Below are 17,371 nucleotides of genomic sequence, written 5' to 3'. Positions count from 1 at the left end.
AAAAATTGTTTGGGGAAGGAGGTTCAATTCATTAAATGACCTAATCTGTCTTCACTTTCTATTACAGTGGAAGAAGGCAGCACTTGCTTTGATATTTTGTGTGCTGCAATTCTTTGCTATGGCCTGGTAAGCAAACATGCGTTTACTGAATTTAAATTTATGTTAAATGTGAGACTTTTTTGTCCATTTACATGCATGGCATAACTAGTATGCTTGTTTGGTGCTTTGCATGGTCATTGACTGTAAATGAAACGGCTGCATGATTTTCAACTCATTGTAAAATCTGAAGAGAACTGGATCAAAATGGCATGCATTACATTATCAGGAAAGAAAATCTGAAGGCAGCGGTGTGGCTAATGGATACTCTGTGCTCTGCTCTTTTGCTCACTAAATGTGGGTTTAACACTGCCTGAAATTCTTTTTACTTAAGAACCTTAGCAGAGAGCTGGATTCAAAGCTCGTTTCAGTATACAAGAAAAAGGCATAATCAACCAGTCCCATTATTATTAGCTTGGGCAGGTGGGATAATCATTTAGTTGTAAAACTTGTGAATTTAAAAAGTTATCACCAAATAGTTTGGGGGAGGCAATGCAAACAGGGGAACCTTTGAATGGGTGTGTTGTTAGTGAACTAAGTCAACAACCTTTAGGACACACCTCAGCTGAACCTGATTTTTCCTGGCTGTACATGAAAGCATCAATCTTGAGCTTCCAGGATTCTTTCAGAAGGTTAGTTTTTAAACAAAACATTAATTTGTAGGGTACCTTTTAAATAATGAATGTTTGCAAGTTTTAATCATAAAAATAATACATTGGATTTTGTAATGTACACATTCCAATATAAGAATAAGATGTTTGCTGTTTCTATTGTTACTTTCTGTACAAATTTATTAACGTAACCTCAGCATTACACAATGTTTGTTCTGTCATTGCCTCATACCAATAACAAGATGTTCTTCAATTTTTCTGGTGAAAATGCCAGCTTGAACCATGAGTCCAACTCAGTTTGTTTATTAACTTGTGTTCTTTTTGTTGATGTATCTACAATCATGTCAATCCCTTGCACATTTGCTAATTACTTTTTCTATTGAAAATCTCTGTAGAGTGAGAGTTACCTGTCACAGGTATATAATTATATTATTTTATATGTAGAATTTTTGGCCAGAATGATTAACTATTTTTCAAAGTTTGGACCTAAACATGTTCAATTAGCTTTTTTGTGTTTTATTTGTTTACAAGTTATTCGTAATACTGTATTGTGCCCTGCAGTCTTGTCCTTTTTAATTATTTAGGATTAATATTTAGTTTAATTATTTAGAAGTTTTTTTCCTTCTGAGCAGCATAAATAGAAAAATATTCCAGCTTGAGTGGAGGAGAATACAAAGAGAAGTTATTTGCAATTTTGATTTTTTTTTGAAAAATATACTTTATTCATAAAATATCTGGAAGAACATTACAAAACTTTCCAAAACGCCACCACAAAAGTGCAATCAGATTCAACTTTTACACATGGATCATGAGGTGCTTCAATACAATCAATGAATATTACAATCATTTCAATATGGTCATTACAGACAATCACAATCTTGATGTTAAAAAGGAGTACAATCTAGCAGCTTGTCAGTGCATAAGGTGTGTTAATGAATATGTAGAAGTCTATGGCTGTGCCTGCCCTTTACTGTTGGCTGAACTGGGATCAGTTTGAAGAAGCTACAAAGAATAAATAGTTCAGTGCGCTACCCATACTCTAGTGACTCTTGTTTCCTCCTTTTTGTAACAGGTACAGTATTTCATACATTCCATTTGCAAGGTGAGTTGTGCAATGCAAATGAACTGCAATTACTGTGCACCTGAAAAAGAGACAGAAAATGCAAGAAATGCACAAGTCCATCAGTTTTAAAGAAACCTTGGTAATGTTTTGGGTGCACCCTTCAACAGAACTGAAAATTGAAAGATGATAAACAAGTTCTGTAAGAGCTGAATTTAAGAAAAAATTAGTAGCCTGTTTCCTTCTTGATTCCGATTATGTTTGGGCTCTATATTTTACCTCCAAGGCAAAAAGCATCTAACCAAGTGTCATTGAACTGAGTTAATGTTTCTGGTTGATTATTCATCTGAACTAATTCACACTTTGATTGCTATATGGCGATTCACACGCTGCTCAGTTATTTTAAAGAAAAGCACATATACAATCCATGTCTGACCAGTTAATTATAAGTCTTCCACAAGTTATGATGAAAGATCATTGGCCTGAAACATTAACTCTGTTTCTCTTTCCACAGAAGCTGCTTGAACTGCTGTGTATTTCTAGCATTCTCTGTTTTTATTTCAGATTTTCAGCATCTGGAGTATTTTACTTTTGTCATCAATCTAACGTTTATAAAGTTTGAAAATATGCTGAAACAGTCCATCTGATAAGTTGCATTTATATTTAATATACTGTAATATTGTAAAACTCATTCCTGAATATACATTGCATTGTATTTAAGAGAAAATCTGCTGCAATTTTGAATAGGGAAGTTAAACTCCTTAATTCAGGTTACAGTGCTTTTACACTTTTGCTTTCGTGGAAGTGAGTTTGAGCATTCAACTCATGTCTGCAACCTGTCTCATAAGTTATGCATATGAAATAGTCTTTGTCAGCTTGGCTCAGTTGGTATATCTGCTGTCCCTGAATCAGAAAATTGTGGATTTCACCCCAGGCCAGGACTAGAGCACATATTTTAAATGGAAACTTTAGTGCAATGCTGAAGGAATGCTGCGTTGTCAAAGATGCCATGTTTCAGTTGAGACTTCGTGCTCATTCAGGTGATTATTAAAGATCCCATGACACCTTTTGTAGAAGAACTGTCTGCCTCTCCTCACACCCTGGCCAATATTTATTCCTCAGCCAGTATAGCCAACACAGATTAACTGGTCCTTCATTTAGTTGCTGTTCATGGTATTTTGCAGTGGGCAATTTGGTTGCCACCTTTTCCTGTGTAACAACTACTACTGTAAAACAAAGGCTGCAGCATAGTTTATATGAAAGTTCTGTACATCCCAGATGCTATTAATCAAATGTATAAACTAATACAATGTTTAATACCTACATTTTATTACATGTACATCAATGCCCTGATACAACTGGTATCTTTTGTTGCTGCTGCCCTCTTGTTGGGGTTATACTTGTCCATCCATTCTCCCTCAATCACAGGACAGACTGTGGTTATCATCTGCTGTTGCACTTTCAGGTTAATTGTGCATGTAGCTTTCTGCTATTCATAGCCCCTTAACTATCCCTAACGCTTCAGAGTGTGCCTATTATCAAAAGAGATGCTGTTGGTTGTATAAAACTGTTTTGCTAAATATGTTAGTATTTCCTTTGGAAATTTATAATATTCTCAAGTTTCGACCAGACAACATTTGTTAAAAGTAAAAATAAATTCTACTGGGATATATTCTTTAGTCCTGGTATAAGTTGTATCTTGTTAAGTTTTAAATTATTACATAACAGAAATCATGCTTCAAATGGTTGAAATGCATCCCAAACTACCTCAGTATTCAAAAATACCAAATATTGTTTTTCTAAATGATGAAATACATGAAGTGACATTTGAATCTCTCTATTTTACAGAGATGCAGTGATAAAGTGCTTTACAACATGTTTGGCATGAAAACTATGTACCCTGAAGATGGAGCATTGAGAAGAGTGGGGCATCTGCTTTATGTTTTTTGTATCTGTTTACACAAGATCACAAGTTTCTCTAAGTGTCTTAATGCATACCTTTTTAATGCATGCTGCCATTAATTCTGCCTCTCTTGAAGCATAACTTCATAATTCACAATTGGAAAATTTGCAAATATTGGTACACTTATAACTTGTTGATAATTTCTAATTTCTCCATTATTTTAAAAGGGTGATCATTATCCTAAAAAGTCACATAACATATTTTAAGCAAGGATATAACCAAGACAAATTCATACCTTAATTGCTAGAAGATTATTTAGATACTGCTCAGTCAATTTAAAAAAGAAGCACACAGGTAATTTCAAACTAGTCAAACATGGATTATAAATCTTTCAGAAATGCTGCTACAACTTGTACTTTTGCAAATGCATCCAGGGTGTGTTGACTTAATTAGTGAAAACTCAAATGGAGAAATTGAAAACACTGCAGATTTTTTAATGTTGATAATTGTGCTAAAACATTATTTTCTAAATACTGGCCAAAGAGTGATTTTTGAAGTTGTAACCTCATTGCCTTAATTATGTGGTTAACACAAATGTTTTTGCTGTTGAAATTCGTGGCTTTTACAAAAATGGCTAAGAAATAATGAATGTCTTAAGACGTTACTGTTGAGCCTGGCAACAACTAAAGGTTGTCTTGTTTAATTTCCAAAACAAACGCCCAATGATCATGAAAAACAATTTAAATCCCAAGTAAAATACCAATAATAGTGCCTTCATTTTGGGGAATTCAAGCAGATACGTTCCCGGTCTTTAGCTGCAGTCCGATTTACTGATATCTAGAAAATCATAAAATCTACTAAATAACTTTCATAATGCATTTTTATGACCTATTAGATGTTTTTTGTGAAGGTTACAGATATGCCTTTTGTGTCAGTATGATGTACATCTATAATGCAAAGTTGAAGCTGACAATGTACAGGGTTTCTTGGGATTTATAATTGCTTTTGCTGCATAGTACTGCAGGCAGTCTTCTAAATATTTTAAGCGAAGGGATCAGAAATGTATTACTGCATTATCTCATTGGAAGAAAATTTAATACAGATGCATTCAACATTATATTACTGTTTTGGTAAGTACTTTTAAACGTTAATTACTTCTAAGATCTGTAATTTTGGTAAACTGCATCTTTAACTATTGCAACACCTTCCCACCACCACTATCCCTTTCCCGTAAGAATGTATTTGACAAAAATCCAGTGATCATTAGATACGATTTACATCTCAAGTAAAATTACAATAGTAGTGCTTGCTTATTAACGGGTTTATGTTTATGAACAGGATAGATGCTTAGCTATTCCAATCAAATGCAATAATGTTGTGATCTCCAACAACATAGTGTAAAATTTTGTGCACAGTTTTGAGTTTAAGATCTTCCATTCTGGTTATGAAGTTTTGACTTAGCCTTGATTGAAGTGAACGTGAAAAAAAAATTCTAGAGAATTTCTGAAAGTTTTCCATTTTGAATTTTAATTAAAGTTGAAGGGGGTCAGGTTAATAGATTGTGCTAGAGGTAATGTAATTGCAGCCTCTAGTACTTATGGAAATAATTAAAGATTAAGGCAATTTTTGAGATCAAGTAGGACTAGGGTAGCACTTTTAGTTTATAAACAGCTTGCTGCATATATAACTATTTACATCATAACAAACATCCCAAGTTGCTTCATAGTTGGATAGCTGCACTTTCATATTTTTCTTTCCATTTTTGGTTTTGCTCTCTCACGAAAATAGAGGGAAAATGAATATGATCTATTGTATATTTAGTGGTGTGAACATTAAAATATTTTCAATTATCTACTGCTTTTGTATGTAATCAGAGATTTTCTTGTATGTCAGTTTTGTACTAAGTACTGTACACTGCCTGTATTTGAGAAATTAGTGCCTTAGAGCACATGTGCATTTTGGGATTGTATGATGTGCTACTTTGTTTAGAACCAAACTTAAATCTTGATTACATTGTCTTTAACTGTTAAAACAATTTACTTCAATAATTTCATATTTTTGACATTTTCTATATCTAGCTATTGAAACTTTACCAGTCTGTTAGTCACCTTGAGAGCACTTGAACACTAAATTACATTTTGTATTAGGTAGTTCAGTCATAAGTTTAAAAAATTGAAATTGAATATATATCTTTCAAAAGTAATTTTCAAGGACGCTGAAGCCAATTGTTGTACTCATTACTGCTTCAGCTGAACTCGGTACAAACTGGAGAACAAACCTTAGCGTGAACGTAATCTGAGACTCAACATCAAGTGGGCCATCATGGAAGCCTGCATACTACTTAATGAATGTTTCTATTGAATGTGGAGCAATGGGAAGAGAAGAAATGTGTACCTTCATTTTCCTTTATCTTGTTCTACTATTTGGGGTTTCTGTCTTGATGTTCAGTGAGAATGAATGGTAGATAAACATTAGAAATGTAGACACAAAATCCATTTTTCAAAACTAAAGGTTGCATGTTATTGAACCCATGGGTGAACATTTTCTTGAGCTTGTAAATATTTTTGTCGTTTTCATAATTTAGTATACATATCATTTGAGCTTTTGGTGAAGTCCATCTATGCTTGATGATGCTACTATCTTTGCCTATTGTGTGAATTGTTTGCTGTAGTTATGACCTGTATTTCGAAGAATAGTATTTGTACTGATTACGAATGGAACACTGTCCTCTTGCACCATTTTTATATTTCAAATCTCCTTTGGTTAAATTTATTATGTAATTTAGAATGATTTTGGATCTCCAATCCTTAAGTTCAAATTGTGTAGTTATCCTTTAACTTGTATGTTTTGAAGAAGATTTGCAGACTAATGTACTAGATTGTTTTCATTTTCCATGTTGATTAATGAAATGAAGGAGTGATTAAGGAAGGATGCTGTATGCAGACCTTTTTAAAGTTCTCTCATTCCAGTTCCATTGAGTCAAGACTGCTGTGTGTACACTGGCATTTAGATGCAGCTGGTTTCAAGCTGGGATTTAATCTTGTGTGCAACAATTCAACATTAATATGTTGAAAGTTCTAGTATTTGTGTAAATGGTGAGTTTATAGAAGTTTTAATTCTATAATTACAATGTATAATTTGGAATCACAATTTTAATTTTTTTGGATATTGGTGTGGGAGAATAGCTTCAGTTGTACATAGCTTGGTGTATAGTAAATAAAATAAAATTGAATAGTACCAGCTAATTTTCTTTTTGCAAAGATACAAAACCTGTGCACACTGATATTATTGCTTTCATTAAAGTTGTACCAGAATACATTTTATTTTCCTGAATGGGCAATAAATGTTGGTCTTGCTAATGATACCCACATCCAATGAATGAATAAATAAAGTAGTCAATCAATTATTTTTTAAGTTCAGATTGGTTATCAAAGATATTAAGGGCTATGGGCAAAGGTGATTTCATCCCGCCTTTGGATGAGGTTTCATCAAAAATATAAAGCCCAATTGGCCCATCCGCCAACTGCAAGGTTCAATAGGCCATGAAGAATTGCTTTCAATTGGGCCATTAATGAGCTTTATAAATGTTTAATTTAGTTTTTTTTAATAAACCTCAAGTCGTGGTAGTCTTATTACTTCTGAATTCCATACACAAATCTCAAAATAAAATACAAATTGCTAAACAGTTGTGACCATGTGATCAAGTTTCCCTTATGGATTTGATCTGCTTGGCACACATCATCTGCCATGTCATAGCAAATTGGGGCTCTTTGCGGGATATATTTGAAATTACTTGATTGGTTTGGAGTTGGTGAATCTTAAGATTATGAGTATGAAAGGCACTTTAAAAATACCTCACAACTCCTGTATTCAAAGTGGTCAGACTGAAAAATGGCTGAATCCATGGCTAAACCATTTTTGGAAATAGAAGATATAACTCATTGGGTTTCAAAAAGTATCTAAGGGTAAGTTAACAGAATTAATGGATAAATTGCAGTTGAGGTTACCTGTTGGGGCAAAGAAAGCAGACATAGTTGAAGTGACAGAGAAGGAAAGAGACAGAGTACCGACTTAAAATGTTGGAATTTAAAAAGGAGGCAGTAGCGTAGTGATATTGTCACTGGCCTAATAATCCAGAGACCAGTAACCTGGGTTTGAATCCTGCCACTACAGATGGTGCAATTTCAATATTACTGAACAATGGGGGTCTGAAATGTATTTGTTTCAATGTGAAAAGTATAACAGGCAAGGCAGATGAGCTTGGATTAGTACTTGGGACTATGATGTTATTGCTATTACAGAGACTTGGTTGAAGGATGCACAGGGTTGGCAGACAAATGTTCCAGGATTTAGATGTTTCAGGCAGGATAGAGAGGGATGTAGAAGAAGTGGGGGAGTTGCACTGCTGTTTAAAGGGAATATCACAGCTGTACGACAGGAGGACACCTCAGTGGGCTCATGCAGCAAGGCAATATGGGTAGAGCTCTGGAATAGGAAGGGTGCAGTCACATGTTGGGGGTTTACTATAGGCCTCCCAATTGCCGGCAGGAGATTGAGGAACAGTTATGTAGGCAGATTTTGGAAAGATGTAAAAGCAATAGGGTTGTTGTGGGTGATTTTAACTTTCCCTATATTGACTGGGAATCACTTAGTGCTAGGGGTTTGGATGGTGCAGAATTTGTAAGGTGCATCCAGGAGGGCTTCCTGAGACAATATGTAGATAGTCCAACTGGGGAAGGGGCAATACTGGACATGGTATTAGGGAATGAACCCAGCCAGGTGGTTGAAATTTCAGTAGGGGAGCATTTCAGGAAAAGTGACCTTAATTTGGTAAGTTTCAAGGTACTGGTGGATAAGAATAACAGGAGTCCTCGAATTAAGGTGCTTAATTGGGGGAAGGCTAATTATATCAATATTAGGCAGGAACTGAGGAATCTAGATTGGAGGCAGATGTTTGAGGGCAAATCAACAACTGACATGTGGGGGGCTTTCAAACGTCAGTTGATAAGAATTCAGGACCGGCATGTTCCTGCTAGGACGAAGGATAAGCATGGCAAGTTTCAGGAACCTTGGATAATGAAGGATATTGTGAGATTAGTCATAAAGAAAAGGGAAGCATTCGTAAGGGCTAGAAGGCTGGGAACAGATGAAGCCCGTGGAGAATATAAAAAAAGGAGGAAGAAACTTAAGCAAAGATGCAGGAGGGCTAAAAGGGGCCATGAAAAGTCATTGGCAACCAGGATTAAGGAAAATCCCAAGGCTTTTTATACATATGTAAAAAGCAAGAGGGTAGCCAGGGAAAGGGTAGGCCCACTGAGAGACAGAGGTGGGAATCTGTGTGTGGAGCCAGAAGAAATGGGAGAGATATTAAATGAATACTTCTCATCAGTATTCACCAAAGAGAAGGACTTAGCGATCAATTTGTCTAGGGAAGAGTGTGTAGATAGCCTGGATCATGTTGAGATCAAAAAAGAGGTGTTAGGTGTCTTGAAGAATATTAAGTCCCCAGGGCCAGATGGGATCTACCCCAGAGTACTGAATGAGGCAAGAGAGGAGATTGCTGGGGCCTTGACAGAAATCTTTGTATCCTCACAGGCTATGGGTGAGGTCCCAAAGGACTGGAGAATGGCCAATGTTGTTCCATTGTTTAAGAAGGGTAGCAGGGATAATCCAGGAAATTACAGGCCGGTGAGCCTTACGTCAGTGGTAGGGAAATTATTGGAGAAGATTCTTCGTGACAGGATTTACTGCCAAATGGGCACATTAATGAGAGGCAGCATGGTTTTGTGAAGGGGAGGTCGTGTCTCACTAACTTGATCGAGTTTTTCGAGGAAGTGACAAAGATGATCGACGATGGAAGGGCAGTGGATGTTATATACATGGATTTCAGTGAGGCCTTTGACAAGGTCCCTCATGGCAGACTTGTACAGAAGGTAAAGTCGCATGGGATCAGAGGTGAGCTGGCAAGATGGACACAGAATTGGCTTGGTCATAGAAGACAGAGGGTAGCAGTGGAAGGGTGCTTTTCTGAATGGAGAACTGTGACTAGTGGAGTTCCGCAGGGATCAGTGCTGGGACCTTTGCTGTTTGTGGTATACATAAATGATTTGGAGGAAAATGTAACTGGGCTAATTAGTAAGTTTGCAGATGACACCAAGGTTGGAGGAGTTGCAGATAGTGAAGAGGATTGTCAAAGGATACAACGGGATATAGATCGGTTGGGGACTTGGGTGGAGAAATGGCAGATGGAGTTTAATTCGGACAAATGCGAGGTAATGCATTTTGGAAAGTCTAATACAGGCAGGAATTATACAGTGAATGGCAGAACCCTTAAGTGCATCGATGGACAGAGGGATCTGGGTGTACAGGTCCACAGGTCACTGAAAGTGGCAACGCAGGTGGATAAGGTAGTCAGGAAGGCATATGGCATGCTTGCCTTCATTGGCAGGGGTATTGAGTATAAAAGCTGGTAAGTCATGCTGCAGCTGTGTAGAACCTTGGTTAGGCCACACTTGGAATATTGTGTGCAATTCTGGTCGCCACTTTACCAGAAGGATATGGAGGCATTGGAAAGGGTGCAGAGGAGGTTTACCAGGATGCTGCCTGGTCTGGCAGTTATTAGCTATGAGGAGAGGTTGGAGAAACTCGGATTGTTCTCACTAGAGCGACAGAGATTGAGGGGCGACTTGATAGAAGTTTACAAAATTATGAGTGGCATGGACAGAGTAGATAGAACGTTTTTCCCAGGGTGGAAGAGTCAATTACTAGGGGACATAGATTTAAGGTGAGAGGAGAAAACTATACAGGAGATGTGCGGGGCAAGTTTTTGACACAGAGGGTAGAGAGTGTCTGGAATTTGCTGCCAGAGGAGGTGGTGGAAGCAGGTACGATAGTGGTGTTTAAGAGGCAGCTTGACAAATACATGAATAGGATGGGAATAGAGGGATAGGAACCCCGGAAGTGCAAATTATTTTAGTTGGTGGGCAATATCTTCGGCGCAGGCTTGGAGTGCTATAGGGCCTGTTCCTGTGCTGTACTTCTCTTTGTTCTTTGTTCTAAAATCTAGTGTGGGAGATGCTTAAATTTGTGCAAGCACTTCTGAAGCTTGAGGAAAGTGATCTGGAGGCATTCTTTATTTCATTTGAGAAGATAGCCGAACAGATGAAATGGCCACAAGCAAACTGGACTTGTTACAATCTAGGTTGGTGGGTAGGGCACATGAGGTTTACGCTTCACTGTCAGAAGAAATGTCAGTGGACTATGATGTGGTTAAAAAAAAACATTATTTTGAGTGCATGTGAGTTGGTTCCTGAGGCATACTGGCAGAAATTATGGAATATGAGAAAACAGCCTGGGCAAACTTGAGTTTGAGAGTAAAACAAAGTAATTTTAACCAGTGGATATGGGCATTAAAGATAGAGACAGCATATGCAGCTCTTAGAGAAGTAATGTTTTTGGAAGAACTTAAAGATTCAATTCCTTTGGTAGTGAGAACTCATGTGGAGGAACAGAGGGTAAAACAGTAAGACAAGCAGCAGAGATAACTGATGATTATAAGTTACTTCATTGATCTAAACATTTTTTGTCACCCCTTTAAATCAGAGAAGAATAGAAAGTGGGAAGATGAAAGGAAATTGGGTAGTCAGGGAAGAGAAGGACTTGGTGAAAATTCCCAGGAAGGTTCTTTCTCAGAATAAAAAGGAAGGTGCTGAGGGTAGAAATGACACTCAAATTGAGGTGTTTTCATTATAATAAAGTAGAGCACACAAAGTCAGTATGATCGAAATTACAGGGAAAATCTGTTGGCATGCAGAAAAGTTCTGAATGTAAAAGTACAATGGGTACTGATGTTCAGGCACAGGAAAAACCAGTGGTTTTTGTACAGGTAAATCAGGAAGAATCAGTGATAGGCGAAGAAGTGGGAATGTATTCACAATTTACCCAAGGGTGTAAATTATAGAAATGTTTAAAGGTTTTGTATCTGAAGGGGAAGTGTTTCCATGCCAAAGGGTGGAGTAGGTAACAACATTAAAATTTTAAGAGACACAGAGGCTAGTCAATCCTTAGTGTTGTGGGATAGTGATATTTGTTGTTCAGCAATTGTTGCAGCAACAGGTGATAATAAGTGGGGTTCATGAAAATGCTAAACCTATTCCATTGTAGAAGGTAAATTTAAAGAGTAAGTGGAAAACAGGTAAGATGATTATTGGAGTAGTGGAAAAATTGCCCATTGCAGGGGTTCAATTTACTTTAGGTCATGATATAGCTAGGTCACAGATGTGGTGATGCTTATGGTAGTTGAGCAGCCTATAGAAGTGTTGCAGAAAGAGCTCCCTGGATCGTTTTCAGATTGTGTGGTAACAAGATCATGCGCTTACAGGTTGAAACAAGAAGAACAGGAATTAAAAGGCAGGGGGAAGGTGTGGAAGTCCAATTAGCTGACACTGTTTTTAATAAGTTGGCTCAGGAAGAAAGAATGGAGGACAATGCAGCTGAGGTATTTCACTCAAGACAGTTGGTAGAGTTACTGAAAAATGATACGCATGTAAGATAGCTTACTCAGAAACAGAGGCAGAATGTGTCCCAGAATGTTATTACCTTAGGGGTAATGTGTTAATGAGAAAGTGGTGGCCATGTTATGTTTCAGCAGATGAAAACAGGAGGGAAGTGCATCAGATTGTCATACCATTTGGATATAGAAATGAGATCCTGAGGATAGCTCATGAAATCCCAATGGGAGGACATTAAGGAATTAGAAAGATGCAAGTGAAAATACAAAAATAATTTTATTGGCCTGGATTGCATAGAGATGTAGTCAAATTCTGTAGAATATGTCACGCATGTCAGGTAATTGGGATACCACAAGCAGTGATTATGCTGGCACCTTTATTTCCAATTCAAGGATTTGAAGAACCTTTTACTATGGTCATGATTGTTTGTGTAAACCACCCCCCACCCCTCCCCCCCCCCCCCCGACTAAAAGTGGAAATCAGCATTTACTGACAATAATGGATATGTCTACAAGGTTTCCTGAAGCGATACTTTCGAGAAATATTACAACAAAGATAATTGTGGAAGAGTTGACTGAATATTTTGCAAGATGTGGTTTACTAAAAGGTAGACAATCAGATCAGGGTTCAAATTTCACATCACAGCTGTTTAAGGAAGTAATGAACAGTTTGGGGATCAAACAGTTTATATCACCAGCTTGTCATCCTGAATCACAAAGGGCTTTGGAAAGATGGCATCAAACTTTAAAAACTATGATGAGGGTGCATAATCAGGACTACCAACAGGATTGGGATGGGGGAATTCCATTCTTGTTATTTGCTATTAGGGGTGCTCCTAATGCATTGACTGGATTTAGCCATTTTGAATTAGTCTGTGGTCATGAGGTAAGGGGACCACTGAAGTTGATTCATGAGAAATTGGTGGGTCAAATTTCAGAAACTACTCTCCTGGATTATATATCAAACTTCAGAGAAAAATTGGACAGAGCATGTGAGTTAGCTAGAGAACTTTTAAAGATATCACAGCAAGTGATGAAAGTGAAGGCAGACAGAGAAGCTACAGCTCGTAGTTTTGTTGTTGGGGAAAAAGTTAGCTCTGTTGCCAGTACTGGGTGACTTGTTAAAGGCAAGGTTTAGTGGGCCTTGCAGGATTGGAAAGAAAATGAGTGAAGTAAATTATTTAATAAATACTCCAAATAGAAGAAAGAAGGAGAGGGTGTATCATGTAAATATGCTTAAAAAGTACTTTGAGAGGGAAAAGGACCAAAAGGAGGTATTAGCTGAGGTAGATGAGGAGAAAGTGGTAGAAAGAAGGATTCTGAAATTGAGTTTCCTCTAGCCAAATTGGATAATGAAGGGATACTTGAAAATTTAAATGTAATATTGAGTTACCTTCCAGACAAATGTCAAAGTGATTTTGAGAAACTATTGCAGTCACACTAAACTATTTGTGGGAATATGTTAGGGAGGACAAATTTAGCCATACATGATGTGTGAGTAGAAGTTTAATCTTCGATAAGGCAACATCTTTATAGATTAAATCTAGCAAAGTTACCTCAAGTATAGAAATACCTTGAATTCATGCTTCAAAATGATATCACAGAGTCCATTTCACCTATTGTGATGATATCAAAACTGGATGGAACACCAAGACTGTGTATAGACTATTGAAAGGTGAATGCAGTAGCAAAAACAGATTCATATCCTATACCATGGTTGGAAGGTTGTATTGAGAATGTGGGACAAACAAAATTTATCACAAAGATTGACTTGCTAAGAGGATACTGGCAAGCACCATTATTGGAGAGAGCAAAGGAGATATCAGCTTTTGTGATGCCAGATGGACTACATCAGTTTAAAGTCATGCCATTTGGTATGAAAAAATGCACCTGCAACATTTCAAAGACTGACAAACAAAATAATTGGAGGACTGAGCAATTGCGTTGTTCATATTGACAACTTGATAGTTTTCAGTCAAACATGGGAGGAGCATTTGCAACATCTGGAAGAATTATTTAGTCAACTACAAGGAGCAAATTTGTTGATGAACTTGGCTAAAAGTGAACTTGCAAAAGCACAAGTTACATATCCATGCCATAATCATTGGACACGGCAAGGTGGCTCCAAGAGATGTTAAAGTCAAGGCTATCTTGGATTTCCCCATGCCTACAGCAAAATTAGAAGTTTTCAGATTTCTGGGCATGAGTGGCTTTTACTGGAAGTTTGTACCAAATTTTAACAGTGCGGTTGCTCCATTGACTGAACTATTAAAAAAGAACAAGATGTTTCAATGGACACAGAGTTTCAGAAGGTGTTTGGCAGTTTGAAAACTGTATTGACTTCAGCACCAGTTTTGGCAATACCCAATTATGCCAAGCAATTTAAATTGGCCATTGACGCAAGCGACATAGACATTGGGGTCGTACAGTTACAAGAAGATGAAACTGGAATTGAGTAACTGATAGAGTATTTTTCTTAGAAGCTGAATGTACAATAGAAAAGATATTCAATGATCAAAAAGGAGACTCTGGGCCTTTTGTTAGCATTGCAGCATTTTAATAGTTACGTTGCAAACAATTCGCCAGAAACAAATGCCAACATTTCCAGTGCCGGGAGTCAGCATGTGTGCAGGAAGTAGTTCCAGCTGCAGCTCCTGGAAGCCCGGGTTTTGGAGCTGGAGCGGTGGCTGGGGACACTGTGGAGCATCTGCGAGGCGAAGAGTATCGTTGGTGGCACGTATAGAGAGGTGGTTACATCACAGGCTAAGAGTCCACAGGCAGGAAGGGAATGGGTGACCACCAGGCTGAGCAAGAGGACTGGACAGACAGTGCAGGAATCTCCTGTGGCTATTCCCCTGCAAAACAGATATACCGCTTTGGATATTGTTGGGGGGAATGGCCTCGCAGAGGAAAGCAGCAGCAGCCAAATTCATTGCACCATGGTTGGTTCTGCTGCACAGGGGAGGAGTAAAAAGTGTGGGAATCCAATAGTTATAGGGGATTCAATTGTAAGGAGAATAGATTGGCATTTCTGTGGCCGCAAACGAGACTCCAGAATGGTACGTTGCCTCGCTTGTGCTAGGGTCAAGGATGTCTCAGAGCAGCTACAGATATTCTGGAGGATGAACAGCCAGTGGTTGTGGTACACATTGGTACAAACAACATAAGTAAAAAAAGGGATGAGGTCCTAAAAGCAGAAAATAGGGAGTTAGGAAATAAGTTGAAAAGTAGGATCTCAAAGGTAGTGATCTCAGGATTACTAACAGTGCCACGTGCTTGTCAGAGTAGAAATAGCAGGATATATCAGATGAATACGTGTTTGAAGAGATGGTGTGAGAGGGAGGCTTTCAGATTCCTGGGACATTGGGACCGGTTGTAGGGGAGGTGGGACCAATACAAACGGGATGGGTTACACCTGGGCAGGACCGGGACTGATGTCCTAGGGGGAATATTTGCTAGAGTGGCTGGGGAAGGTTTAGACTAAAATGGCAGGGGGACGGGAACATATGCAAGGATTCAGAGGGGGTGGGGGGGGCGGTCAAGGACAAGAACAAAAGACAGAAAGGGCAATAAGAAAAGTGATAGGCAGAGAAATCAAGGGCAAGAATCAACCAGGCCTCTGCGAAAAATAGTGAGGAATGGGACAAGTAATGTTAAGAAGACAAGCCTTAAGGCTCTGTGCCTTAACGTGAGGAGTATTCACCATAAAGTGGATGAATTAACCATGCAAATAGATGTAAACAGGTATGATATAGTGGGGATTACGGAAACATGGCTGCAGGGAGACCCAGGATGGGAACTGAACATCCAGGGGTATTCAATATTTAGGAAGGACAGACTAAAAGGGAAAGGAGTTGCATTGCTGGTCAAAGAGTAAATTAACGCATTAGTGAGGAAAGATATTAGCTCCAACAATGTGGAATCCACATGGGTAGAGCTGAGAAACACTAAATGACAAAAAACATTAGTGGGGGTTGTACATGGAACCCCAAACTGGAGTGGTGATGTTGGGAATGGCATTAAACAGGAAATTAGTGACACATGCAATAAAGGAACAACTGTAATTATTGTGACTTTAATCTGCATATAGATGGGGCAAATCAAATTAGTAACAATACCGTAGAGGAGGAATTCCTGGAGTGTATACGGGATGTTTTTCTGGACCAATACGTTGAGGAACCAACTAGAGAACAGGCCATCCTAGACTGGGTATTGTGTAATGAGAAAGGAATAATTGGCAATCTAGTTGTGCGAGACCCCTTGGGGCTGAGCGACCATAATATGACAGAATTCTTCATCAAGATAGAGAGTGACGTAGTGGATTCTGAGACTAGGCTCCTGATTCTTAATAAAGGAAACTACGGTGGTATGAGGCACAATTGGCTATGATGGATTGGGAAACATTACTTAAAGGGATGATGGTGGATAGGCAATGACAAACATTCAAAGAGTGCATGGGTGAACTGCAACAATTGTTTATTCCTGCCTGGCGCAAAAGTAAAACAGGAAAGGTGGCCAAACCATGGCTTATGAGGCAAATTAGAGATAGTACTGGATCCAAGGAAGAGTCATACAAATTGGCCAGAAAAAACAACAGACCTGAGGATTGGGAGCAGTTTATAATTCAGCAAAGGAGGACCAAGGGATTGATTTAGAAGGGGAAAATAGAGCATGAGAGTAAGCTTGCAGCGAAGATAAAAACTGACTGTAAAAGTTTCTATAGGAACGTGAAGAGAAAAAGCTTGGTGAAGACAAATGTAGGTCCCTTACAGTCGGAAACAGGGGAATTTATAATGGGGAACAAAGAAATGGCTGACCAACTAAATGCATACTTTGGTTCTGTCTTCACAAAGGAGGACTCAAATAGAATACCAGAGGTGTTGGGATTGAAGGCCAATAAATCCCCAGGGCCTGATGATCTACATCCCAGAGTACTTAAGGAAGTGGCCCCAGAAATAGTGGATGAATTGGTGGTCATTTTCCAAGATTCTATAGACTCTAGAACAGTTCCTACAAATTGAAGGGTAGCTAATGTAACCCCACTATTTAAAAAGGGAGGTAGAGAGAAAACAGGGAATTTTAGAACAGTCGGCCTGACGTCGGTAGTGGGGAAAATTCTTAAGTCCATTATAAAAGATTTAATAGCTGTGCACTTGGAAAACAGTGGCAGAATCGGACAGAGTCAGCAAGGA

At 38.3% G+C, this 17,371-nt stretch overlaps 1 protein-coding gene across 4 annotated transcripts in view; it reads left to right on the top strand.

Annotated features, from left to right (window-relative positions):
- Positions 1 to 5,520, top strand: part of sft2d2a (SFT2 domain containing 2a) — a 30,958-nt gene extending 25,438 nt beyond the window's left edge. Inside the window, exons 6-8 of one of the 4 annotated variants that reach the window (XR_005945865.1) lie at positions 68 to 126; positions 1,780 to 1,969; positions 3,616 to 5,520. Coding sequence is in view for 3 of the 4 variants with exons in the window: in XM_041211514.1 (XP_041067448.1) it covers positions 68 to 126; positions 1,780 to 1,809; positions 3,616 to 3,655 (129 nt within the window). In the remaining variant the exon portion in view is untranslated. Of the gene's footprint in view, positions 1 to 67; positions 127 to 1,779; positions 1,970 to 2,701; positions 2,876 to 3,615 lie in introns of those variants that run through there. The other 3 variants (XM_041211514.1, XM_041211516.1, XM_041211517.1) reach the window with 3 other exon arrangements.
- The last annotated feature ends 11,851 nt before the right edge of the window (positions 5,521 to 17,371 follow it).

This window comes from Carcharodon carcharias, chromosome 18 (genome assembly GCF_017639515.1).
Source record: "Carcharodon carcharias isolate sCarCar2 chromosome 18, sCarCar2.pri, whole genome shotgun sequence".
Classification (NCBI taxonomy): Eukaryota; Metazoa; Chordata; class Chondrichthyes; order Lamniformes; family Lamnidae; genus Carcharodon; species Carcharodon carcharias.
The sequence above is the reverse complement of the archived record's forward strand: the minus strand, read 5'-3'. Positions and strand labels throughout refer to the sequence as shown.